Source organism: Eretmochelys imbricata, chromosome 8 (genome assembly GCF_965152235.1).
Source record: "Eretmochelys imbricata isolate rEreImb1 chromosome 8, rEreImb1.hap1, whole genome shotgun sequence".
NCBI lineage: Eukaryota > Metazoa > Chordata > Testudines > Cheloniidae > Eretmochelys > Eretmochelys imbricata.
The window spans coordinates 24,192,393-24,219,798 of record NC_135579.1 but is presented as its reverse complement, the minus strand read 5'-3'; the positions used below and the strand labels follow the sequence as shown (position 1 = coordinate 24,219,798).

The 27,406-nt window shown below is 39.0% G+C and overlaps 1 protein-coding gene across 2 annotated transcripts in view; it reads left to right on the top strand.

The window, feature by feature from the left end:
• Positions 1-27,406, top strand: part of GABRB2 (gamma-aminobutyric acid type A receptor subunit beta2) — a 237,426-nt gene that overhangs the window by 190,898 nt on the left and 19,122 nt on the right. For both annotated transcript variants that reach the window (XM_077824077.1, XM_077824076.1), the window contains exons 6-8: positions 20,486-20,623; positions 22,267-22,419; positions 23,534-23,778. In XM_077824077.1, the coding sequence (XP_077680203.1) occupies positions 20,486-20,623; positions 22,267-22,419; positions 23,534-23,778 (536 nt within the window). The remainder of the gene's footprint in view (positions 1-20,485; positions 20,624-22,266; positions 22,420-23,533; positions 23,779-27,406) is intronic.

Sequence of the window (27,406 nt, the reverse complement as noted above, 5' to 3'; positions counted from 1 at the left end):
CAGTCCACATGGGGTTCTCAGCATAAAAATTGCATTTTATTCACACACTTGTATTTGAGGCTAATTACCTTTTATGTATGTTAAAATATTGTTGTTGATTTTTTAATGCACATTTACATGCAGATATCCTGCTTTTCCAGCCCACAAGGCAACTTTATGTAATATACATTTGCATATTGACATAGTTATCATACAAGAACTGGAAGAAAACAGAATAAAAGTCTCATGACTTAAAACCTACTGGTGGAATACAGCTCCTTAAAAAACTTGGTATTACCAGGGCTTTATGGCAACTGCCTCAATTACAGGTACCATCTCTAGCTGGGTATGCCAGGAATTACCTCTCGGGTGAATAGCAATTGTCAGAAATACATTCCAAAGGATTCTCTCAACATGAGGAAGGAGCTGTTGCTTTCTGAATTGTGAAGATGATAGTGCCCGAATGGTACCATACAAGGGAAATCTGAGAATAGCAATACAGGACCAGCAAGGGTGGGAAAGAAGATATTAAGCAAAGAAAATATTAAATTTAAAAGATGCTCTGAAAACTATTTTAAAAGTTTGTTTCAGTTTTATGGCACCTGAAAACCAAAACTGAACCTGCATAATAATTAACTCTCAAGGTTCAAACAACCATTGCATGCAGCTCTCATTGGCTCCTTGTCTCTCCTCTCTCACAAGCTTTCAAGGGCTCTTCCTGCTCCACCAAAGGAGAGTATTGCGCGAGAGGAGATGCCTGCTTTGAGAGTGAGGAGGCTCCTGACAGCAGTCATGGGGCTGCTGTTCAAGGGAAAGCCAGTCTTGCTTAGCATGTAGATCTGAAGAAGCAACAAGCCAGTCATTACCCCTCTCTTTCTTCATTTGGTATTGTCCTATCTGCTTCTTATCATGATAATCTTCCTTCCAGCAACCTACACCCCTATTCACGTGCGCGTGCACACACATTCACAACCAGGCCTGCCGACAGCAATTCCGGGCCCCAAAGCATAACAGTTAATGCACCCCCTAGAAAGGGACAGCTAAGATTTACGACATGACTTTTTATCCTATTGGTAACACATTAGAACCCACTATCCGTAAGTTGTGGCATTGCTTGATGTAGTTAACTTCTTTTCAGTTACAGCACCAGTATTTGACAAATTGTGAGCCAAATATAAGATGTAGAATTTATTTCGAATTATATATTTAAATTAAATAAATACATTATGGAATGAAATTGGAGAGAACCCAGCAGAGGGCAACAAAAATAATTAGGGGGCTGGGGCACATGACTTATGAGGAGAGGCTGTGGGAACTGCGTTTATTTAATGTGCAGAAGAGAACAATGAGGGTGGGATTTGATAGCAACCTTCAGCTACCTGAAGCGGGGTTCCAAAGACACACACACAAACAATCATATAATGTTGTATGTACCCATATCCTCCTGCCTTTGTCGGTAGCTATCACTCATTGCAGCTTGTCCATCTAGATTGGAAGCTTCTTTGTAGAAGGTTTGGTGTTCTCCTATGCGTTTGTGCAGGACCCAGCACAACGGGGCCCCAGCAAATAGTAATAAGAATAACAACAGCAACAACAGCTTTGAATTTCCTGGCAAGGGGGGGGGGAGGGGGTGGGTGGGTAGGTGGGGCTCCATTAATTTGAGGAATATCACATTTATGTTCTGGGATCAAGGTGGTTACAGAGCAGGACATTATCTCAGTAATTGAGAATACATGGCAGAAGGCTGAAATCCTACCTTGAGCAAGAGGCCAGAAATCTTGGGGGTGAAGCAGATAGTCTTGAATGAAGGGAATAGAGAATTTGATGGAAAACCTCTCTCACCTCACAGAGCAGAGACTTCTGGTGAGCAACCTCAGCCCTGGCTGGTCAACTGCCAGCAGCCAGGCTCAGACTCAGGGATCTGGGATTGGGTGTAGAGTCCAGCTTCACCTCTGGGACCGGAAATCCAGCAGATGAGGCAGCGGGGACTATAAAGCTGGGGCAAAGAGCAGCACTTTGGCTCTGTCCTGCCTGGCCCTTGCCAGGACCCTGGGAATGAAAGGAATTAGAGGAAAGCCCTAGAGAAGCGACAGGCTTCAGTCCTGAAGCAGTGAATGCATTGCAGACCCTAGGCTCTTGGAACAGAACCGGCCTGGTATTTGGTAGGGTATTCTGTGGCTGGCTCTCTGCCTCAGGGACCCCTTGTGATGGGCAGCTTCCTGCCAGGGCAGTTCTCTGTCTCTGGAGGAGGGAGAGCTTTGTGGGTGCAATGTGATTAACACACTAGCACCAAAGTGTGGCAGCCCTCTGAGGTCATAGATGGGCCCCACCCTGCCGGCTTCTATAGCACAAGGCAGTAGTAGTATATTGTCCACAAGCTGCTGCAAACAGGTGCCCTTCAGGCAAGGCAGGGAGGACTGGCAGCGTCGATAGACCGTTCTCAGTTCCAGGATATTAGGTGAGGTTTGGTCGTCTGGGTCCAGAGGCACTGGATTGTGACCTGACCTTGGTGATCTAGTCTAATCCTGAAGTATTGTCACCAGCACAGCAGATGGTAGAGATGGATTGATAGGGTACCTTTGCAAGAATATTCCCCCTTGATCTTTAACTGCATTCATAGCCTGTCCAGGCAGTTGGTCTAATACCAGAGCCCTGAAGCTGTATTTTAACTAGCATGACTCGATAGTTCAAAGTCTGCATTTGCAAGTGTTGCTGAATATGCCCTTCTAAGAGATCTTCCCACACTGGTTCTCTATCCCTTGGAATCACGTAGGGAGGGATGGACTATTTTGACCTCTCCTGAGCTGCAGAAATACCTAGAGGACTGGAGACTGAATGGGTCTGGAAATATTTAAGACCCAGTAACAGCAATCAGCAACCTTAGTTGTAGGAGGGAATGGAGGCTGCCAGGCTGCTATGTCTGAAGAAAGCCCACAAGAGAGTGGGAGGACCCGGAGCACCGCCGGTTGAGTAGAAATTTTAAAGGCGCCAAGTAATTAAAAAGGTGCCACTTCTGCTCGGTGGGGGAGTGGCCCTTGCCCCGCTCCCCGCCTAGCTACACTACTGGGATGACCCCAGATCCAGGGCTTCAGCCAGGGTCTGAGAGCTCTTGAAAACTACTGACATAATCTCATGGGATGGCTGATGGCTCACTTGTTTGTTTAGATTTAGAAGACCACAAGAGCAGCCTGTTTCACCCTGCAGGTGCTCCTGACAACTGATTTAATAGCACAATCATTATACACATGGAGCCAGCAGCGAAGTATAATAGCTAAAGAAACAGCATAGCACTAATGAAAAAGAGCTATCTGCCTCCTGAGCAGCACCCCCACCCTTGAAAGCTAACGAGAGGTGCTCACTCTTCCAGCATGGCCAGGGCTTCCACATGCATGCCCAGCTGCCTTCTCCGCCGCCGGTATCACCCCCACGCACGCCTAGGAGCCCTGCGGCCCACCCATGTAATTTAAAAGGGCCCAGGGCTCCTGGCCGCTGCTACTGCCCTTTTAAATTGCCCGGGCCCCTGGGCAATTGTCTCCTTTGCCCCCCTTGTCGGCAGACCTGTTCACAACACAAAACATCAGATATGTTTGTATCTCCGTTTTTCTGAGCTGGATCCTTAAAGGAGGAATTGGGGGGTGTAGAAATTTACTTAACTATTTCAGTATCCCAGCAAAGCATCTGGGCCTCTGCCCGCTAAGTGGTATGTTCCCTTCTGCGATAGTCAGAGTTTCCAGGACCTTGCCTTCAAGCACTAAAGCCAGGTAGAAAGAATTTGAGAAATCAGCAGGCACAGTCTAATGATCGCTCAAAATTCAGAGCCAAACCAACCTGTGTGAAGACTTCTGTGAAATTTACAGATTTACTGAAGCTCTGAAGAAACACTGGTGCTGTCCCAACATGGAGACTTATGTATCTAATCAAAATAGCCGTGTTCTGTTTTACACATTTAACGTGTAAATAGTTCCACATGGAGTACCAGTAATTCTCCTTGACAACATTATGAAAAGAAGGGAATTATCCAGACAAAAGTCTAGGCTAAAAAAAAGTTTGCAAATATATATCATATGTAACAAAAGAACTTTTATTGTAACGTGTGTTGTTAAAAGAAAATAATTTCTGGAAACTCATAGTTAAGTGTCCAGGAAACAACCCTAACTCTAACCCATGTGCAGTTGTGGCTTTTTTCTTAATGAGTTGATTATACCTATTTAAAGCCTTAACTCCTTAACTTAATGATTTTGGCAAGGCATTTTTTTCTTTGCCCAGAAGTAGTGTAGAACAGCATCCCTTTTCCCCCATAATCAAACGTATCCTTTAAAATAGTCTTTTTAGAAATTGTAATGCCCGGAATACTGAGGGTAAAGATGAGGTAATTTGTCATGACATTGCTTCACAAATAGTCGCAATTGAACAGATCTTAATGAATAATATTTTCCTAAATTGAACAAACAGCATGAACACCAATCAGGAGGGCTTCCTTCTACAGATATGTTTTTCTCTGTGCGGCTTTGGATTTTTAATACAGCTATGGAATAATTAAGCAAAGTGGAGTATTAATGCAGTTTTGCTACTAATATATTAAAGTTGCCAGATGTTGTTCATTTTTTCTTTCATTTTTTAATGTACAGCACCATTAGAACTCTAGGCTATTGATGGGATCATTGAGAACCTAGACATCGAGAACCAGTGTTTTTATGTACAAACAACATTTGAGTTGACGATCATGTTATCCTTCTTCCCTCATATGACTCTTTAATAGCCCTTTTAATGGTCACCTTGGAAACTCACAATAGCAATTTTGGAACACCAGCAACATTTTAAGTAAGATAAGGGGAGTCGCATCCAACACACATTGATTCAAATTGATGTGTTTTGTAAATTCCAGTAATTGTTTATGTGTGTGAAAAAAGTTGTTTTATAAATTAACTCCTCTTTATTTCCAGAGCGCATATTTGTTTGCAATCAATTTTCTGTGGAATAAATTTCAATTAGATAGAGCCAAATTCTGGCCCTATTCACTATCACGAATAAATTTTCAGAAAGGATGAGGCCTGGCCTAAATGCAGTTTGCACTGACAAAATGTATCCTCAGTGCAAAGCTAAGTAATTGTACTCCTAAGTACCCAAATAACTCTCACATTCAGATAGTTGGAGGCACATACACTCAAACATGTGTCCAATTCAATTGTGGATGAAATTTTTGTGGGGGAGATTTGCTCCTTCAGAGGGGTTCTGAAAATGTGGCCCATAGGGACGATAGTCATGAGGCACAAAATCTTCAAAAATAGCTTAACATGGGCTTCTAAATTCAGACTTAGTGGCCTTATACCAAGATGTCTCAGATACATCCCAATACACTTTGTTCAGTACAGTATCTGGTTCATAGCTGAGCAGTGGTGTGGACTGTGACATTCATGTATGACTGTTTCAGTTATATTTCTGGTTGCATTATGTTTTTAATAATGTTGGTCACAGAGATACTCAATTTTCCATGCAGGGTACTGATGGGTGGTAATTGTCAAAAGATTCAGAAGCTTGGTTTGGATAAGCACCTGAATGTGCTGCAGCCTACTCAACTCCATCTCTAATGTGATAGAGGAGAGTCAGGATTCAATTGTATTGAATAGGAAGAGTATTGTTTACTGAGGACTCTGGACATAGACAGATCCTATAAATGTCTGGCTCTCTAAATCTGAGACTAAATAAATAGCCTGTGGTGTCTAAAGTCATCACAAGGTCTCTCCAAGTCCCAATTTGGACTTTGACTACATAGCAATGAAAAAGCCCCGCAACTCAAGTCCCGTGAGCCCAAATCGACTGGCATAGGCCAGCTGTGGGTTTTTCTTTGCTGTTTAGACATACCCTGAAAGGACAGACCACTGCAGAGTGGCATTACAATGGAAAAGGGGAATGCCCGAGATGGGAGGAAGTCAGCCTGCCACACCCCACTCAACCGCTAGACAGGACTGGCAGTGAGTGTTTCCCTTCACTGAACATCAGAGTTGAACTTGCTACCTCGGGTACCTATGGATTTTCACCACTTAGATCCATGTACATCTCAGGACTCAGCTGTGGCCTCCTCACTATTGATGGTGATGACTTACTAGTCTTCATGAATGCATCCAGTTATAATGGACTAGTGAATCTGAAGATGCAGAAAATCAGGCTACAGATCCTGAAATGAAATAGAGTTGATTTTATACTGTACATGTTAGGTTATGTAATCCCTTAAGAAGCAAGTGAACAGAATGCAATGCAAATCCAGTGGAAATGTTAGTCAAATGAAACACATGTCCACCAGTTTAAAGGAGGATTTAATATAATGACCCAGTTAATCCTTAAGAAATAAATGATTCATTCACAGAGTTGTGTTCAGATGAAAATTTTGAATCCGATGTATCATATCATCTGTCACACACTTGGCACTCTGTGTGAATGTATCTGGTACACTCTGTATATTGAAGATTCAGGGTCTGGCGAGGAGGAGCAGAGTTTGGAGTGAAAAGGGCAATGTCTCGGCATTCTGAATCAGTCATAAGCATTTAAGCTTATTTCTAGCTCAGTTGTATTTTAAAATTATTTTCAGTTGTAGTATTTTTCAAGGAGAGAATGCTACTGCAAGGCCTGATACAGAGCACTTACTGCTGTGGACATAACCTGGAAATAAGGACAGAGCTAGGATTCTTAAACCAGTTGTGGTGCCTCAAAATATTCAATTAAGGGCATTCTTTACTTAAAGTGGTTTTCAAATGTATGATGATCATTTTGCACCATCTGGGTTTATGCTTCTGGTCTCTCCAAACAGTCTTCATTTCTATGAGACAAGGTGAGTGAGGTAATAACTTTTATTGGACTAACTTCTGTTGGTCGGAGAGACATGCTTTCAAACTACACAGAGCTGCTCTTCTCTATGTATCTCAAAAGCATATCTGTCACCAACAGAAGTTGGTCCAATAAAAAATACTACTTCACCCATCTTGTGTGTCTAATATCCTGGGACTGACATGGCTACAGTACTTCATTTCTAGGGAAAGTGCTGATACTGTGAGATATTGATAATTTGGAAGGTTAGAAGTAGAAAGAATCCAGTTTATACTTGAGTCCTGAAGAATAATAATAAGTGGTTCATGAACATGAAAATTCAATTTTGGGAGATGATTTTATAACCTAGAAGGTATAAAAATAATGGAAATTATAATAAAGTTTACTTTAGCCCTAAATCTATTCTACCCTGTTTGGTGAATGATATTGATGTTCTTGATGAATTGGTTGATTGTCCAGATGCTGATAATCCAAAGATCTGCTTGGTATCTGTCAAATGCCAAATGGCACACTTCCATATCCAGCTAGTAGGTGACTCATTTTCTCTGTTGTTTTCTGCCTTTTAGACTGGCATCTCCACTCTGAAATTTGTATTTAGATTGCAGCCGTGGTGTTGATGACCTTCCTATCAGGAAGGTCTAACAGTGACCCCCTACATGGATTAATAGTTTCATTTAGTGCATTTCACAGTTTATTTAAGGTGAAAGGTGGGGTTTGTTTGTTTTTTTTCTCTCCTGAACCTTAAGTCTGCTGGGATGAGCAAAACAGACATTGTTTTTCTTTGTTTTCATGGCAAGCCTTTAGGTGTTGAAGAGAATATTTATTCCTTCCATTCCCCCCCCCCCTTTTTTTTTACCTGAATGTGGAAGACAGTTATGGATGATGCTGTGACATTTTCCGTGCTTTGGAACTTTATCAACATTCTGTGTAGTAGTGAAGCGTATTTGTATTTTCATATTGGGCACTGCTATGAAAAGATCAAATTGGCTATTTTGTGAGTGTATGTTTAGATATTGTTTAGAAACTGCTAGTATTTGATTGTATATGTCTTTTAGAAATTGAGATTTTCAGCAAAGTTCATTCAATCAGTGATAAATAGGTACAAAATAGATCACGTATACATAAGAATTAATAAGATTGCTGTTACTATATTAAATCTTCACTGATTACTTACAACTGATAGAGATTCAAATTTAAATAGCAAATTGTTATTACCATCTAAATATCATTCTTCGTAATAGAGATACGTAACAACTCCATGCTTTGATACTGCAATTCACCTTTATGCCTTTGAAAATCTCCTCTTAAAAGTAGTAAACACGTACTTCTCAGCACACCTGCTTAGATGCTCAAACTGTGATTTATGAGGACACTCCAGTATCTTGGACTCATAATTATTTAGCATCCTTGTAGTCCACTTAATACACTTTTAAATTATAATATTACTGAAATTGAATGTGTTGCTGTGAAAGAGCATTTAATCAAAATACGGCAACAACATTCTTTTCTTATTCAAGTGTTCCTCAGATACGAAGAAATTTAACATTTTAGAACTCTGGTTAGTCCTGATGTGTGTGGTACAACCAATTGTGTGTTTGTGAATGATTTTGTAGTTGTTGGAGGATTAATACGGAATTAAATGTAGTCTGACACTTGGCTGTAGATTAGTAATATAAACTGATTTATTTTGTGAATTTTCCAAACTGAAAACTGTTTAATATGATATTTTCTGTGTACATTTCACTGTTCATTGCAGTAGAAAAAAATAATGTGTATGGGGAAAACTAAAGTCTCATTCAAGGAAGAAAGAGTACAATGCCTTAAGGAAAAGAATGCAAATTCTATTCTTTGTCTGAGAAGTTGGTGCCATTTTGTTCTGCTAAAATTATGCCATTCTTGACTTTCACAAAAGGAACGCGTCCAAAGATGTCCCAGATGCAGTTAATAAAAAACTGACAGTCTGCAGTTAACACTACCCTCCATGGAGGGGAAGACTGAGTACCCTGTCAGCAGAAGAAAACCATATGGAAGGGGTATGCAGACAAAAAGTGAACATGGGCTAGAAAGACCAGATGCAGTGAGAATATACATCAGGGATCTGAGGCTACAAAGTGACTTAAAGGCTATTTGTACGTCTCTGTGTGTGTGTGCACGCCTGTGCACATACATCAGTGTTCCCATATACTTAAGTACATTTGTACTTTAAAAAAAAAAAAAGGCCCTTGCAGTCAGAACTCAGGGCTTGAAGTACATTTGCACTTAAGTCATTTAAAATGCTCTACATATTTCCACTTAAGTATTTTAAATATTCTGTACTTAGTTCTTGCATTTAAATACATTTCAAGGGTATTTAAAGCACAGGTAACTTTTTTTTATCTGCAAGCACTTTCAGAATTGTTTTTGAAACAATCACATCCCTCTCAGCTGTCCTGGATTCTGGTTGGTCCCCAGAACCCACTGTCTCAGCTTGGAAGCTCCAGGCCCTGAGTTCTAGCTGCCAAGGCTTTTTTTTGTTGGCCCTGCTGTTGTACCACCCAAAGAGGGTGGCGACCCCCACCTCCCTTCACTTCTGATGGGTCACTGCAACTGGCAGCTGGGAGGCTCAGTTGAGTTTCACTGTAGTCAGAAAATTGTACAACCTCCTTTCTGTTTAAATTCTTAGAGCCTGAAGGCCAGGGGAAGAGTTTTTGAAGTTAAACGCAAAAAGAACGTTAATACTATATGCAAAAAGACCAACGATTGGGGTGGGGGGGGGGAACTTGTTTATATTTCTTGGGTCAGTAGTAGTGGTCCATGTGCACTGTTTTTTCCATCGCCAGATGAATTAGACTATAGGCAAAATCCTATTGCCCTTATTTATATAAGTTGTCCTATTGACTTCAACATGAGTAAGGTGACTTGGATTTGCCTCTGCTTTAAAGAACTCTATAAGGTCGAAGTAAGATCTTCAATTAATTAAGGATGGCATTTAAAGCAGCCTAGAGGAGTGAGGACTCCAAATGCCACTGAAATTCAGTGAGAGTTAGATGTCTAACTGCCTTTGTTTTCTAGAAAATCCCAGTCTAATGTTTTGGTTACCTGGGCCATACATTTAGATTGGCTTCATATGAAGGTACAGGTAATTGAATGAAGTAGAGATAATTGTCCTTCTCTCCACAGCTCTGGGGAGGCCTTAGCAGGAGTACAGTACTGTGTGCAATTCTGCATGTCACACTTCAGGAAAGATGTGGAGAAATTGGAGACAGTCCAGAGGAGAACAACAAAAATGATAAAAAGGTTTAGAGAGCCTGAACTATAAGGAAAGTTAAAAATTACTAGGCTTGTTTAGTCTTGAGAAAAAACTAAGGGGGGGACCTGATGACTGTCTCCATATTTATTAAAGGTTATTATAAAGAGAACACTGATCAATTGTTCTCCATGTCCACTGAAGGTAAGAAAAGAAAGTAATGGACTTAATCTGCAGCAAGGGAGATTTAGGTGAGATATCAGGATATTCCTAACTAAAAAAGTAGTAAAACCATGTAATAACCTTCCAGGGGAGGTTGTGAAATCTCCGCACAAAAATCAACCTGACAGCAGATACCCAACACAGACAATTACAGCCTGAACAGTTAATATTTGTCAAAGTTAAAAGCAACTGAAAATGGGTCAGGCATCCTTAATAGGCAGTGCTATAATTATCATAACTATTACTATTATATAGCATTTTTCATCAACCGATCTCAAAATGCTTCACAATCTAATTCATTTTTCATCACAACACTCCTGTGAGGTAGGAAAGTGCTGTAATCCCCATTTTCACACACACACAGGCTACAAAGTCCATCTGTTTGACAAGGCATTAAAAGAGGGCAGGAGCTGTTGAGGCTGGGATTTCTGGGTAATGGGAAAGTGAAGTGAGCAGGTTTAACCTGTATTGGTCACGTGAATAGTAGTCAAATGATAGATGGCAACAATGGAGAAACAAGTGCTGCTGCTTTGGCCAACTTCTACATCTTTGTCCTCTGTCCTTGTGTTTTTATATGTATGTAAATTGCAGGCAGAAGTTCGAAAGGGGGCCCTGTGATGTCAACTTTGTGTAAGACCAAAATCTAAATAAATAAAAAGTACATATAGTATGGCAATGGGTCTATTGCTCCCTCCTAAGTGATACGTACATACATTGCTCTCTCCTGTGTGATTTAGATGACAGTCACACATCATGAATAAAAAGAAGTTAAACTAAACAGTCCATGACTAAACCCATAGATATGTATCGGGTTCTCCATCTGTAAAATAGTGATGATAATCTTTAAATACCATTGTAGGTTATTAAAAGCTACTGCACCAGTAAAGAAATCACCTGAAGCAGGTAGTATACACAGGTGTTCTATAAATAAAAATGGAGAATGTTACCTTTACAGTATATATACTCAGCCATACACTGTACTAGAAATGTAAATGTTTATCTTCCAAGCCCTTGTTCTGTATACAATTTATTCCATGGTAAAGGATCTACAAATGTCAAGATGCTGAATTAGACTTCTTATAGAGCAACTCATTTATTTGAATAGGTTCATATGCCTTAAACCCAAGAGTTTCTGACAAACTTGTATATTATTAGTGAAAGCATTCAACCTAGTATTTAATCTCATCCACCGGTTCTCTCCATTTTATTGTTTTAGGGAGGCTATTATTTCATGATTACATTCTTAGCTTGCCAAAGAAAATCTAGTTGACAGAGGCAGGGTATGAGACCTAAAATAGCTTTGTAGTCTTTCCTTTCTAGTGGGTCAGTAGATTTTTCTTAATTTTAAAATATAATTTCTATGTATACAATACCACACCTGTCTGTCCTCGGTTACGAACATGCTTTTTTTCTGTAATAAAAATTCACCAGCATATTTATATTGGGTGCCTTCTTATGCTACTCTTTGCAATAATGAAGAAAAAAGTGGCTGTGGTGGATAGTGTTTCACTCAAAAGCCATATGCAGCCTAATTCTGATGTGCCTCATGTCACTCTTGAAAGAAGAAGAGCTGGGGGACAAGAAGCGCCATGTATCATCAGTTCTGTCTATGTCTTCGGGCTTCAGGCCTGTAGCAGGAAGGAGGTTGTCATGTTCTGCCCCTTCTGTGCCACCACACTTGCTGACACCTATAAATGTTGAAAGAGTATGCCAATTTGAGGGGCAATTTCTTCCATTTTATAGCTGGTAGTTGGGTCAAGACCAAGCAGGAGGTAGCTGAAAAGGGCTCACTGTAGGCTTCTGCTGCCTTGCAGTTAATATGGCTCCACAAATACGGGACCAGCAAAATACCTCATATCTGACCATGACTGCTCCTGAAGCTGAGACACAACCAGAGTTAGAACCCTCACCTGGGTTTGTCTACTAGATTCTAACAGTTTCTCACTTTTTTTTGTGGTTTGTTTATGTTTATTATACTTAGATTATAAACTCTTTGAGACAGGGATTTGCTCTTCATTATTTATATATTGGACATAATGGGGACCTGATCCCTTATCTCCAGTGCTACCACAATATAAATACTGAAATATGAGCCACTGCCTGCCATTTTTTATATTATACACACACCTTATCTGGATGTGTGTGCAATACAATGTGTGTGTGCGTATATCTTTAAAATAGCCCCCATTTGTATTGACTGTTGCCCTGTGTAAACAAATACTTCCACACAATAAACTGTGTACTAGATTTTATAGACTTCTCACACAGGTTTATTTTTATGTATTGTATATATTAACCACATCTTGAGTTTAAAATGCAAAACCATTCAGTCTTAAGCAATAATGTTTCAACTTGCAAAAAGTTAATGGCTCTTTTTCTATAGTTTTTGTGTGTTTTCTTCTTCTTCTTTCAAAATACTCCATAGTCCATTGTCCCTTTCCTGTGAGGTATTAAGAAAGCATAAACTGCTCTTCGAGTTACTGGGAGTTAAGAAGGCTTAGCTCCTCTCAGAATCAGACCCCATATTTGCAGGAACAATGTATTGATTTGGTTGACTGCTGATGTGTGACAAATGACAGGAACGAGAAATAAAACTTTCTAAATGTGAAGTGAATCGTGATTCTGATGGATATATAAATGATATGGGGGGGGGAAGCAATCAGTCATTCCTGGTAACATACTTAGGTAGAGTGTAATATACAGTAGAACAATAACTCTCTTACAATCATATTACATTTTAAATTGTGCCTTCTGCTAGGAATCTTCTTGTACAAAATGAATGATGAAGTATTAGTCTTGGTGTGCTTGACCTACTCGGTGTGCAGGATCCATAAGTGTTCTGATACTTTAGAAATATTGATCTATTACTCATTCTTTTTATGTTTTCTTTATCATTGTTATAAGCTGATTTTTTTTTTCCAGGCTGCTATTACTCTTTAAAATTGCCTGGGCATTAAATCATTTAACTAGCAAGTAGGGATGTCTTGAAGCCTAAATACCTACTGACGTATATTATGTTCACAGGTAAGTGGACCTATAACTATTACTGGCAAAACATCCACCCAGGAAATGAATGCATCAGTTCATTTTACTGGCTGATGTTTTGTAGGTAGTAGGTTTGTCTCAGATTACCTGTAGGTATTTTAGCAGTACACAATGGCACTCATTTGCAGTTCCCCCCATAATATTCCTCTCTCCTCCTCCATGCAATGAAATCAATGGGACTATTCATTCTACATAGACCAGGAGGAGAAATGTTTTAATGGGGTTCTGAATACTTGTAGAATTTTAGGAAATGTCTGTCTTCTGTTACTGATGAATGAAAAAGCTGTTAATATCCAACATCAAAGCCCCATTTTAACTTCTCTGTACCATAGATGTTCTCTAGTGCCTTAAATAGCAGGGCGTTGTGCACAGCTTTACCACAGCAAAACTGAATGTTTTGGAATCTTTTGCTTAGATTCCTGTGGCAAGATTTTCAAAAGGGCTCAACTCCCCTCACCGTGCCTAAATGAAGAAGCCAGATTTCCAGAAGTGCTCAGCACCTGGCAACTCCCATTGAGAACACAGGAGCTGTTTAACTGACACCCTCTTTCTTGAAGAAACTAAAGGAAAAGTTGGAATGCTTCAGAAAGTGTTGGCAGAGAAATCAACAGCCATTTGTTGGGTGAACCGAAGTTTGAGTGGGAGACGTGTAGTTAAATATCCATGAGGAAAGATTCAGAAAAGGACTTGTAATAAGTTGTGTTTCATAAAAGTTTGGCTTAGGTTTTTTAAAACACTTTCTTCAATCTATTTTCCCAAATGGAAAAAAATAATTATCCTGATGTTTTAATGTATGCACAGCATGCAGTTTATAGACACTAATAAACTTGTTTTGCTAATTTATTTTTTTTTCTTTTCCTATTCTGTTTATAGTTCTAAAGTACAGTAATTAACCCTGACATCAAAACATGCTGTTGATTCATCCTAGAGGGCTCAAGGAGATCTCCTAGAATTCTGAGCTTAATGTTGAAATTAAATAAATGTTAATTTGGAATATGGTGTGAGCAGATGTTTTCCTATAAATTAAAGTAAACTACACAGTAAATCATGTAGAATGCTTTTGCATAACCTCTCAAAGGACACTGTTTTTACTTGTTTTTTCATAGCATACAACTGTCTTTCTTTACTGATCTGTGCTGGCATGTTTGCTGCTGCATTTTTATTTTTTTACCTTCAAAAACAGAAATGTAGATTCTAAAGATCTAACAGAGATGGTGGTAGACCAGAAAACATTATCTCTTATTAAAATGTTCACATCTTTCCTCGAAGATAAACCATAAATAGGGAAGAAAAAGGGCATCATGATGACCTGATCTATTGCAGAATTTCCAGGCATCTTTGGTAAAAACCCTTTTAGGCATTGAAGTATGATCAGAGACCTGAGTACATAGAATAAGGGATTTTTGTTCAGGATAAATGTGTAGAGAATTGTTTCCATTCAAACATGGAAGAAGAAAACATAGTAGTCTGTCCCCTAAATCTATCTTTAACAAAGTCCATCCATGCACCCCTTACCCTATCCTCCTCCTTTTTTTGAGAGAGAGAGAAGGAATGAAGCACATTTCCTCATAGTACTTGAAATCAAGGATTCTGCACAGACTAGAAACACCTTGTTAGTAACCAGTGTCCCATTTTTTGTCATCAGTTTCCCTCTTTGGTAGGCAGCTCTTCATTTGCTCTTCGTTTTGGAGCAGCTGCTGCACAGCATGAAAAGAAAGTCTTCTTTCCAGATGGCAGTGGGGGAAATGACAACAGATTTGGTTCTAAGTGGAGTCAACCTTAGGAACTGTGGGGGGGGGGAATCTTTCGTACAAACTTACGTGGAGTACATTGAGTACAGTAACATGCAGACGATGCTGGAGGACTAACCCTAACAATGTGTGATACACATTTACCATGAGTAACATTGTGGAGTGATGAATATAAAGGGAGTGGAAAACAATGTAAGCGGTTATCAGTTGCATTTTCCACATAAATTAGTCCATTAATTCAGAAATTACAGTGGTATCGATTACAGAGACAGATGTGGCAAAGGGGAAAGTGGATGCCTTACCTATGTGTTCCTTAAACCTGTCCAGCAGTTAATAGAGCCCATAAGTTTCAGGCCATCTCTGTTGGAAAGAAACATTTAAAGTATTGCACATTCTTCCATATCTACCTTTAGATATTTCCAGGCTGCGGAGAAAATAGAATAAGGTTAATTGAAGAAATGAGGGATTGAGAAGGGGTTCTTGTATAATTAGGCAGTTTTCAGGAAAGCATAATTAAGCTGTGAAATGCTTTATTTTCCCTACAGAAAAAAATAATTCCCATCTCTGAAGTAAGTATGTAATTTGGCTTTTTTAATCATCTAGTCAGTATAGTAGAACAATTTCAATCCAATCTGAACTACGGAAGTTGTACAGAAGCTTTGCTATCCATAGGAAAATATTTGTGTGTACTATATACATTGCACTGTTGATTAATGCTCTGAAACCTTAAAGTCCACTGTGTAGCTTTCCATGAAGATAATTTTCTATAGTATACTAATGGTTCTAGTTTCCAAAGATGCAAACAACTTGCAGCAGGTGGGTCTTGAAGATCAAAAAGCATGTTGATCATTGGTTATTGTGGCAACTATAGCACTTCAGGAGCATCAGTATAACTCATTCTGCAATCACGCTTGATGCTTCCTGGACTACACCTGATCAGGCTTTTGTCTACAGATTGCAGTGACCTTGGCTCTTTCCCAGACTTGCATTATTTTAGACTATATAGACATCTACTGTATTTATAAATATCAAACACCATGACCTTCCAGATCCACTGTGGGTGCTTGCCAGTGCTGAACTTTGCCAACTTTAATCCTGTTGATGGCACTGCCTAGTTCACAGGTAGAGAAAGGAAAGATTCATTTGGTGTAAAGGTTGTCCACCCAAACTACACTTGTCTCCTCTGGCAAACCTACAGGTGACAAGGGGAAAAGGTCTGTAAGTGAAACAAAGGAGAAAAAGCATGTTCTATAACAAGTGATCAATTTTGGGGTCTTCTCTGCTTGAACTCAAGCCCATGTCACTTATGGAGGTTCTGGATATGTTAGGGAGAATGTCCTGCTGCAGCTTGAGCTATGGATCCTTACTCTTCCAAGTGGAGAAGTATCGGGTCCTTTACCAATGGTGTTTGCTAACCAAAACTGGTCAAATTCCTAAGGAAAAATAAAATTTCACAAAAATGTGCACAGTTTTTCTCCATTTCATTTTCTGACCAGGTTTTTTGTCAATACCAATTGCTAACAATCTATTCAATCATTGACTGATATGTAAAGTTTTTAATTGTGGCTAAGATTAAGGAAATGTTGTAGCAAGACATCTGTAAATATCCTGATTTCTCTTAATTCCTTAGCATTTGTTATTTGGTGTTCCCACCTGGGAACAGCACAGACAGAAGGCGACTGTGGGATTCCTGCACCCTGGAGAAGACATCTGAATGAAGCTACACAGATCCCAAGATGAAGGGCTGTGGGCTGAAGGAAGGGTGTGGCCTGAGGGCCTCAAATTCTGTTTTGTTTTTTTGGGGGGCCTTGGGGGGTTAAGACAAAAGACCCCACACAGGGAGAATCTTGTTCAAGCGCTCTAGCCCATTACAGAGCGAGCCATTACAAAGAACTGTGAGATTGTTGAGGGCAGGGTGCGTGCAGGGCTGCCTTAGGTCACAATGGGACACCCTGGAATGGCGCTCTTCCACAATAAATAGAAAGCTTATTTGTCTGTTTTCACAGATGACTTTAACTAACAAACTGTTGTGCATGGAGTTTTCAAAAGGGAATAAAACAAAAGCAATTACACGAGAATGAGTCAGACCAGTTACATGAATACTATGAATAAAAGATGATAAATTAGTTGAAAACACGTTGGGTCACCTCTGCCCTAACCTAACAAATCATGAAACCCCCCACACTGAGTAAAGCAAGATTTTGTAGCATGCACAGTTTTGGTCCCATGTATTGGGGCTCAGTCCTTCATGATGATTAGTTGATAGTGCTTGGCACCTCATTGGATGGAGCCCAAAGTGAGAGAAAATATCCCACTTACACCAGGAGAAATTTTTCATGCATTCTGATTTACTTTTCACTTCTGTTGTTCTATTTTCTTTGTCTGCTTCCTCAAAGAGTGTTAGACTTCCAATTAGTACCATAAAATATAGAAGGAAAACGGTCATTTTCAGAGAAAGCTGAAACTGACAAAAACACAGTGCAATAGAAAAACACACACTATGAGACTGCTTTAAAACTAATTCTGTATATTGGGCAGGCTTTTGAACCCAGCCATTCTAATGTTCTGAAGGATTCCTGCGTTTGCATCTTCATAAATTGATGAAGCACTGTACATTTGCTCACCTTTTCAGTGGTACTATTCTACACTTGGCTGATCAGAAATTAAGAGATTTGGAGACTGTTTAATACGTTTTCAGGTAGTCATGAAGTGTGCAGTGTTTTGCCAGTGTGCTATAAATGTCCATTATCCTTGAAATCAGGTACGTTCAAGCAATGTAAAAGGTTTTATTTTAAACGTATTGTAAGATTTTACAATCATGCTCAACTGCCCATCAAGCGTTCTTATGCAGTTACCCTGGAAGACTACAGATAAAATTTCTGTCCCTATCACAATTGTCCTTTACAGTTAACAAACATTTATTTTCCTGCATTTTTAATACGTTACAAGTCATTGTGTCTAGTTTATTTACTTGCTTTTGCACCTCCTTCATTAATGTTAGTAGTTTATACTAGGGCTGTCGATTAATCACAGTTAACTCACGTGATTAACTCAAAAAACATTAACTGTGATTAAAAAAATTAATCATGATTAATCGCACTGTTAAACAATAGAACCCAACTGAAATTTGTTAAATATTTTTGAGTGTTTTTCTACATTTTCAAATATATTTATTTCTATTACAATGCAGAATACAAAGTGTACAGTGCTCACTTTATATTATTATTTTGATTACAAATATCTGCACTGTAAAAATGATAAATTGAAATGATTTTTCAATTCACCTCAAACAAGTACTGTAGTGCAATCTCTTTATCCTGAAAGTGTAACTTACAAATGTAGACTTTTTTTGTTACATAACTGTACTCAAAAAGAAAACAATGTAAAATTTTAGAGCCTACAAGTCCACTCAGTCCACTTCTTTTTCAGCCAATTGCTAAGACAAACAAGTTTATTTACATTTGTGGGAGATATTGCTGACTGCTTCTTATTTACAAAGTCACCTGAAAGTGAGAACAGGCATTTGAATGGCACTTTTGTAACCGGATTTGCAAGGTATTTACGTGCCAGATATGCTAAACATTCATATGCCCCTTCATGCTTCGGCCACCATTCCAGAGGACATGTTGATGATGCTCATTTAAAAAAAATGTTAATTAAATTTGTGACTGAACTTCTTGGGGGGAGAATTGAATGTCTCCCGTTCTGTTTTACCTGCATTCTGCCATATATTTCATGTTATTGCAGTCTCGGATGATGACCCAGCACATGTTTGTCTTAAGAACGCTTTCACAGCAGATTTGACAAAGCACAAAGAAAGTACCAATGTGAGATTTTTAAGGATAGATACAGCACTTGACCCAAGGTTTAAGAATCTGAAGTGCCTTCCAAAATCCGAGAGCGATGAAGTGTGGAGAATGCTTTCAGCTATCTTAAAAGAGCAATACTTCGATGTGGAAACTGCAGAACCTGAACCACCAAAAAAGGAAAATCAACCTTCTGCTGGTGGCATCTGAGTCAGATGATGAAAACGAACATGCGTTGGTTCACTCTGCTTTGGCTCATTATCGAGCAGAACGCGTCATCAGCATAGAAGCATGGCTTCTGGAATGGTGGTTGAAGATGAAGGGACATAGGACTCTTTAGTGCATCTCGCACATAAATAACTTGTTATGCCAGCTAGAACAGTGCCATGCAAATGTCTGTTCTCACTTTCAGGTTACATTGGTTACAATTTGCAGGAGGTAATGCTGCCCATTCCTTGTTTGTCTGAGCGATTGGCTGAAGTAGAACTGAGTGGACTTGTAGGTTTTGAAGTTTTACATTGTTTTGTTTTTGAATTCAGTTATATTTTGTACATAATTCTATATTTGTAAGTTCAACTTTCATTATAAAGAGATTGCACTACAGTACTTGTATTAGGTGAATTGAAATATATTTTGTTTTTTACAGTGCAAATATTTGTCATCAAAAATAACTATAAAGTGAGCACTGAACACTTTGTATTCTGTGTTGTAATTGAAATGAATATATTTGAAAATGTAGAAAACATCCAAAAATATTTAAATTAATGGTATTCTACTATCGTTTAACAGTGCGATTAATTGCAATTATTTTTTTAATCACTTGACAGCCCTAGTTTATATACTCTTGCTGTCAGTGTGTGTTATGTACCCCCGTCTCTGCCAGGTCCACAGAGAACATTAGTCTGTTACACCAAGAAGCTACAGAGCTTGCGTCTTTCTTTAGCTCATGCTGTAGAGACTCATTCTTTCAGTTCTGGGGATTCCTAGTCAATCCTTGTGTTGGCCAAGATGGCAGATGTCACATTTGCACAGCTTTAGGGACAATTTATGTGCTGCTGTACAGCCAAAATAGGTAGGGCTCACACATTTATTTATGATGTCTACAATAATAGTGTCTATTTTTGTTTGACTTCTTAATTTCTGGGCAATAAAAGGGTGAATCTATTTTTTAATTAAAAAAAAAATAAAATAGGTTTTGAATATAGCATCTGAAGTTCCATATTCAACAATAGACTGACTATATTGTACATTACATGCTATTTTCTGATAGTTGAGATTAAATAAATCTGTAAGCCACTGTATACTGGACTCCACCTGTACTGCGTACTTGTATAATCTAATTTCCTTTTATCAGTTTATTTTATTAAGGTAATCTGACTGAATCAATAAAAAGATATAGATATAGATATACACACACACACACACACACACTTAAAATTGCCATTTGATATAATCATATTTATAACTAGACTGTACATTGTTTGTGACTATGTATACACATCTGTTACATTATTTATATTTTTAATTTAGGAAATGCAATTAAAATTACTCCAAGTTCCTGAATGAATGTACTGAACTGTTCATTACAACTTTGCTTGATATCAGAGCCATAACCCTTTGCTCCTGTTTTATAGATGGCTATACAACAGATGACATTGAATTTTACTGGCGTGGGGGTGATAATGCAGTCACAGGAGTGACAAAGATTGAACTGCCACAATTCTCCATTGTAGACTTCAGGCTTGTCACCAAGAATGTTGTTTTCTCTACAGGTTTGTAGAAGGGGAGTTTAAGGGGAACTGTATTTGCTCACTGAAAATAATTTTAGAAATAGATTTGTTGCAAGGGTGCAGTCCTTGATCTGAATGAAAATTTGCCAGAAGTAGCTTAGAGAAACAATTTTGAATATGCAAATGAGATATTCTGATGAATTTTCACAGTCTAGTACATACAACATCACTGATGAATTGACACAGAGAATTCCTGTGTGTTTGGCCCTCTTGACCTTTCATTCTAATTAGGATACATTAATCTCTAGTATTACGGCTCGCTCCAGTAAACTATATTGTCTGGCTTCTACAGTAAGTTAGCCCATGAAAGCTGAAGAAATTGGTTGTGCACCTCAGCTTGCTAAATTCTTCAAGACATAACCTACCCAGAAGAAAACCCGTCTCTCTTCTCTGTATTTTGGTTGATGGAGCCAAGCTACGAGGTCTTATGCAAATTAGTTCACCTTCTGCTGCACGAGCTTCTAATCCTGTTGGACAGGATTTTGTAATTCTCCCTTGGTCGACAGTAAAATGATTTTCAGCAGGGCCGGGAAGGCACTATGTAGCCCAAAGAGGGAAAGCAGAATTGGCAACATATGCATTTAGAAAAAAAAAAGGCTGATAATATTTTCTCCACATGGGTTGCGTTTTTGATGGCTCTTGGAGCCCTCATGGATCTGTCCCATTAGCATTTCCCTTTTCTAACTTCACCTTCAAGACACTGGACGGTGCTAAGAGAGATGTGCTCCTCGCTTAGGAGGACTGAGTGTAACTCCAGCTGGAGCTGTTGAAATAAAAATAGTGTCAATACTGTTTGGTCACCGACCTTCCATTATGATCCGTATGTTTCTTTTATGGCTGAACTTCTCCCCAAGAAGGAGGCTGTCTTTATTATTTGAAGGACTTAAATCTTGGGGGTGTGGTCCATTGGGACACAGCACCTACATCTGGTGTAAATCAGAAGTAACTCCATTTAAGACAGTGTAGTGACACCAACATGAGAGGTAGCAGAATCATACCGGTACTGTTTATTTGACTGTTGTTTCCTAAGTAACTGACACGGCTGCTGTCTGTCTGTAGCCAAGTTCAGGAAAGTCCCATTCACTTGCTCATTCTTGGTGAAGTTCAGTTCTGTGGGAGAGACTTATGCAAAGAATGTGTGCTCTGAAATCTTCAAAATAGTGGCAGTCCAGTGTGCATATGCCAGTGAGGGCCCTGTGTACCAGGGTCACTATCACCCTGCCTGAGTAGCACTCCTGCAATACTCCTTAGCGCCTGGTGACCTTGAATGCCACTTTAGGTGCGAAGCAATCTTCCCAATCTGAGCTGCCATACAATAGCCACCAAAGACTAAATCCTTTGCACAGTTTGGCACTCTGAAATGTACTTTGACAGCTGATTATAGGAGATTTTAATTAGCAGCAGCTGTGAATCTATGTATTACTGTCTCAACACCTTTAGTACAAAATACTGTTGAATACAGACTTCATTATAAAATCTGCAGTTGGTTGTCCCCAACTAAGGCAATTCTGTGTGTACGCTAAATCTGTAACATAGGAAACAAGAGTGTAAAACTGAAATGATGCAAAGAATGTTAAGGGTATACAAAAGTAAATCACGGCCATGCCTAAATATTCCCTTTTTAGGTGCCTACCCAAGGCTGTCTCTCAGCTTTAAACTTAAGAGAAACATTGGCTACTTCATTCTGCAGACGTACATGCCTTCCATTCTGATCACTATCCTCTCCTGGGTTTCATTCTGGATTAATTATGATGCTTCAGCTGCAAGAGTTGCTTTAGGTAGGCATTTTTACTCCTATCATGCATTGTGTATTAGTAGAATATATTTTTTTACTTCTGGTGTAGCGTTTCGTACATGATTTGAAAAAAAAAAATCTCTCTTGGGTTTCTTTGCCTAGCTTGTTAAGCTTTGTATTATCTGATTCAGCATTTAAATTATCACAATTGAAATAAAAATTGAAAGTGATTTAATGTCTGAATTAGCTAACTATATAATCATTGTAATTGGAATTAGCCTGGTTGTCTCAATCAGGTTCTTTTTTTATTGCACTTGTTTTTAGTCTAAAAATAACATGTATTTTATTTGTTTCTGCTCATTGCAATCCAGAGCAAGCCTACAATACTGTAGTATGGAATATACATTGCTTTTCCTTTTCAGGTGTGAAGTAGATACAATTGTGGCAGAGTAGTGCATTTGACTAACCAATCTCCCTGGCCAGGTAGAGGGCTTCCTCTCCATAGTGTTACCTTAAATTCCACAAGCAAAACAATTCTCCTTATTAATGCTGAGAACACTGCTCTTTGTATTAATGTATCTAATCAATTATCCTTTTGAGGGTTTGTTTCTATTTCACCCCTCATCATGGTATCTGAGCACACATTGCAAATATAAATGTGAATGATGCTTGCCAAAAATTAACACAAAATCAAGCTTACTCCTGCTGATACTACTTCCATCCATGGAAATCAGAACTGGAGGATGTAGGGAGGAGTGGGTGACAACATGGTACCATTGAATCCAATGGGAATTTTGCCATTGACTTCAATGGGGCCAGGATTTCTTCCCAGGAATTCAAGCCTAAAGACAGGCAGCAAAAACATTCTAGAGGAAAGCAGTGAGGCAAGACATAGTATGTCTATACTGGCAGCTGATAACCCAGGTAGTTAGGAGAGTCTACAGTTCCCATTAAGAAATCATATTTGTATGAGTCAAGATTACTGTGTATTTGTCTTGACAATTATAACTGTAATAAGTTGCACTAACACCATGCTTTTTAAGCAGAGAACAAAAATATCTTCCTAACTTCCCTGCTGTGCTGGCATTTAAAGATTGAGTTATAATGATAGAAATTTAACATGAATATAATCAATGAAACTGTCTTCCTTTTTCCAGGAATCACAACTGTGCTCACTATGACAACCATCAATACCCATCTTCGAGAGACTCTTCCCAAAATTCCCTATGTAAAAGCCATTGACATGTATCTGATGGGATGCTTTGTTTTCGTTTTTATGGCCCTGCTGGAATATGCATTGGTCAACTACATCTTCTTTGGCAGGGGACCCCAACGTCAAAAGAAAGCAGCAGAAAAAGCTGCCAGTGCCAACAATGAGAAGTTGCGAATGGATGTCAATAAGGTAAATTGAAGTGGGGAATATATTTTAGCCATTCATAGCGACCACAGCTGATTCACTTCTTCCAAACAAAGCTTAAAAATATCATTTCTTGAGTAGAACATATCAAGTAGGATTCCTAGAAACATGTCTTAGCTCTGCAAAGCATTAAACTTAACTATATCAGCAATGCATGCTGCCCTCTAGCTGGAACTATGATTGTTAGAATGTTCTTTTAAAAGCACATACTCGGAATAGGCTGAGCTCAGAAATGCGCTCTCGTTCAAAATGGAGGTAGGAAAGCTTCAAAATAAACCACAAAGATTAACCTGTTCCTTAGAGGCCTTAAATGAGCAAATCCAAAATGATGGCTATAAGCTCATGTGTTAGAACAAGCTGTATGAAACCTTAGTAACAAACCCCAAACTTGAACCAGATTCCTAAAACTTTTCAGAGAAACTGAAGTGATGGGATGTGGGTTTTCTTTTTCAAAGGAAAGTATTAAAACTTGGTGGTTTTGCATGTTATCCGCTATAAGTGTCTCAAATATTCTTGGCAAAATGCAAAATGACTCAGAATTATGGTGTCAAATTTTTTTATGCATTCAGTTATGAATCTGAAAATGGGCTCATTGGGGGGGAGAGGGGAAGTTGCTAAGATACATGCCTTTTTCAAGTGCATGCATTCCTTTTGTGTAATGAAAATGAGGCCGTTATTCAAAGTAGCAGTTTTGGTAAAATTTCACATAAAGCTAAATTTGGGGGCAAGCACCAAATCATGCCAAGCACGAAATGGCAAAAAACGTTGTGTGTAAATCCACAAAACAAAAATTGTGACTTCTCTGAGTTCTAATTTTCGATCAGAAGCCAGATGAAAGACATTTCATCTGGCTTTTCTTTTAATTTGGGGGATTTTTCACTTATGTAACTCAACGTGAAACTCAAAGGGTGCAAATTCAAAAGTAGAGGAAAAAGTTTGCATGGATGGAAATGGAGAAGTCTCACACAGCTCTGGGGGTGGAATACTTAATATCTGCCCAGATTTTTATGCTGATGTACAAAGTGTGGGTGTAGGGGAATGGGAAGCAGGTATGTATTTTTAACAGCAGGCACTAATATTCCACTGTTAGCTGGCACCTAAAAAAACATTCTTTACTGAATATTTTCAACTGGAGGATTATATTTCATAGCTCAGATTTCATATACTAGCTATGCTTTTTTTATCTTAACTTTATTTTTTTGTAATATGAGAAAACCATACGACAACTGCTTTTATCCAATGGGATTGTAGTGTACAAATGAATTAAGGCAAATGCATGAGGACTGGTATTTACCTTTGATGTCACACTCTTACAACTCATCCCATTCACCCTTCATCATTCCAGTGTTCATAATAAAATTCAATTAAAAGCTATTTTAAAAAATCACAAGATTTTATTTCACTTGTTTTTTTTTTTAAACTTGTTTTCCTTTAACAAACAGAACCATGCCCCACAAAAACCCAACAGGGTATTTTGTGTAAACTTACAATAAAAAGCATTTTTTTTCTTGTTAGAATCTTAGGAAAATCAGAATATATAGTGAACACAACACAGAAAACTGAATAACGTTACAGATCTTAGGGTTCTGTCATCACCATCCAAATTAATTTTGCTCTCAGAAGGCCTTATTCAAAACCAACTGAAATCAATGAAAAGATTCAGGCACATAATTACTGTGATATCATCCGAGCTACCAGGTGCAGTTTGCACTGTATATCTTTGCAGGTCACAGGTTTCCTTGTACTATCCTCTGTATAATTATCCACACACACAGCCAGTCACATAATGTTATGACCAGTAACTTCATCCAGTGACAAACTGTGCCCATTTGGCTCATCCTGTTAATCTCAAAATTCAGGTGCTAACAAGCACATAGATATGGATCATATTCAGAGATTCTCAGTTTTAAACCCTCCATCTCAAGGAGTTAAATAACTTCAGTGAGGGTCAAATTCTTTCCTGTGCCAGAAAGGGGAGGTGTCAGGGAGTCAGTTACAGCTTCCTGATTCTGACCTGTTTTTGCTGGCCCAAAGTTGAAGCAGACTAGGGTCTGCTCTAGCTTATCCCAGGTGGGAGTCAATGGAGTGGAGCTGAGCAGAGCTCCTCCCTGCCTCTTCCCTCCAACAGTGCGCTCCCTATACTGGGCAGGGAGGGGGCAACTGATGCAGGAGCTGGCTCTGCCAGCTTTCCCTAGCTGAGCTTTTGCCCTTGCCAAGGGAATTTTCAGTTGCCCAGTTACAGCCAGAATCTCTCTTACATCTCTGGAGCAGCACAAAAATTCTGGATCCTTATTGAAAATTTAGCCCATAAACTTTAAATTGTCATATCGCTGTATTACTACAAACATCATAGAGAAGTGGGCTACAAAGAGGATCCATAATCACTGGAAATGTTGCAATTCACCAAGCTGATTGATTTATATTTTGTAGAACTACCCATGGGTCCAACAACTCTGCAATATAATTTCAAGGTTTAACACAGAAACCAGCAGAGGTTCACATTTTTCTTGCTACAACTTCTCTACCCCTAGTGGAAATACTCATCATCCCCTCCATACTTGAATCCTCCCATGAGGAATCAGTGGAAAAAATGAACACACCTCCTGCTTGCACTGTTGAACTCCCCTGTAGAGTCCTGCGTGGGACTATTTTTTTTTTAATCCCACTCCCATGCCGCCCTGCAATAACCACTCCTGTATTGTTTCTTGCATGTTTATCCTGCTTCCAGCCACAAAAACCTTAGATCTAGAACCCTAGATCCCACAAATCTCACAAGAGAGATGGATTTGCCTCTGCTACTGAAAACAAAAAAACCTCAGTTTTATATAGACATAATTTTTACCACTAAAAGAATTAAAACAAATCTTGCTTAAACCATGTAAAAATACAACCGAAGTTAAAGTAATAGACATCAAATCTCTTTCTATCCCTTGCTTAAATTTAAGTATTAAAAGTTTTAAAGTGTTTTCCTGCAAATTATCACAGTCTTCTTTTTTTTTTTTTTTTTTGGCCACCCAAGCGCTCCCGCAAGAAAATACATTTTACCCACTCCTGCTATTATGGCAGCATGTCCTGCAGGACCTGTGGGATCCCAGCAGGACTTGTGGGATCCCAGTCTGCTGCAGGGTTCTGCTCCCCTCCAGGCAGCTGTTCCAGAGCAGGCAGAAACATTGGCAGCCTGGCTTCACTTACTCCTTGATGTCCAGGAGTAGAGAGTTCCAGAATCAGTAGAAAGGCACAGGAGTTCGTTTTTTATGTCCCTGGCCTCCTGTGAATCCCTTGTGATCTGTGTGGAGGTTGGGGGTTCTGAGAGTCAGAAGTATTAGCCTCCGGTTTATGACATTGGACGGACCCCCACCAGTCCTCATCCATGACTTCCTGTGAGCTTTTCCATATGACAGTGTGGTCAAATCTAATATTTTCAATTATATTTCATACTATATTGCATCCATTTATCTTTCAGAATTCAGGTAGGACAGAAATGCAATGTCTTTCTTTTTTTTTTTTTTTTTGTGATCCTATATCCTTTTTGTTTGTGGTTTTGTTGTTTGTTTGTTTGTTTTGCAGTGCATAGTTTCAATAATAAAATCAAGGAAAGTTAAAAAGTACACAA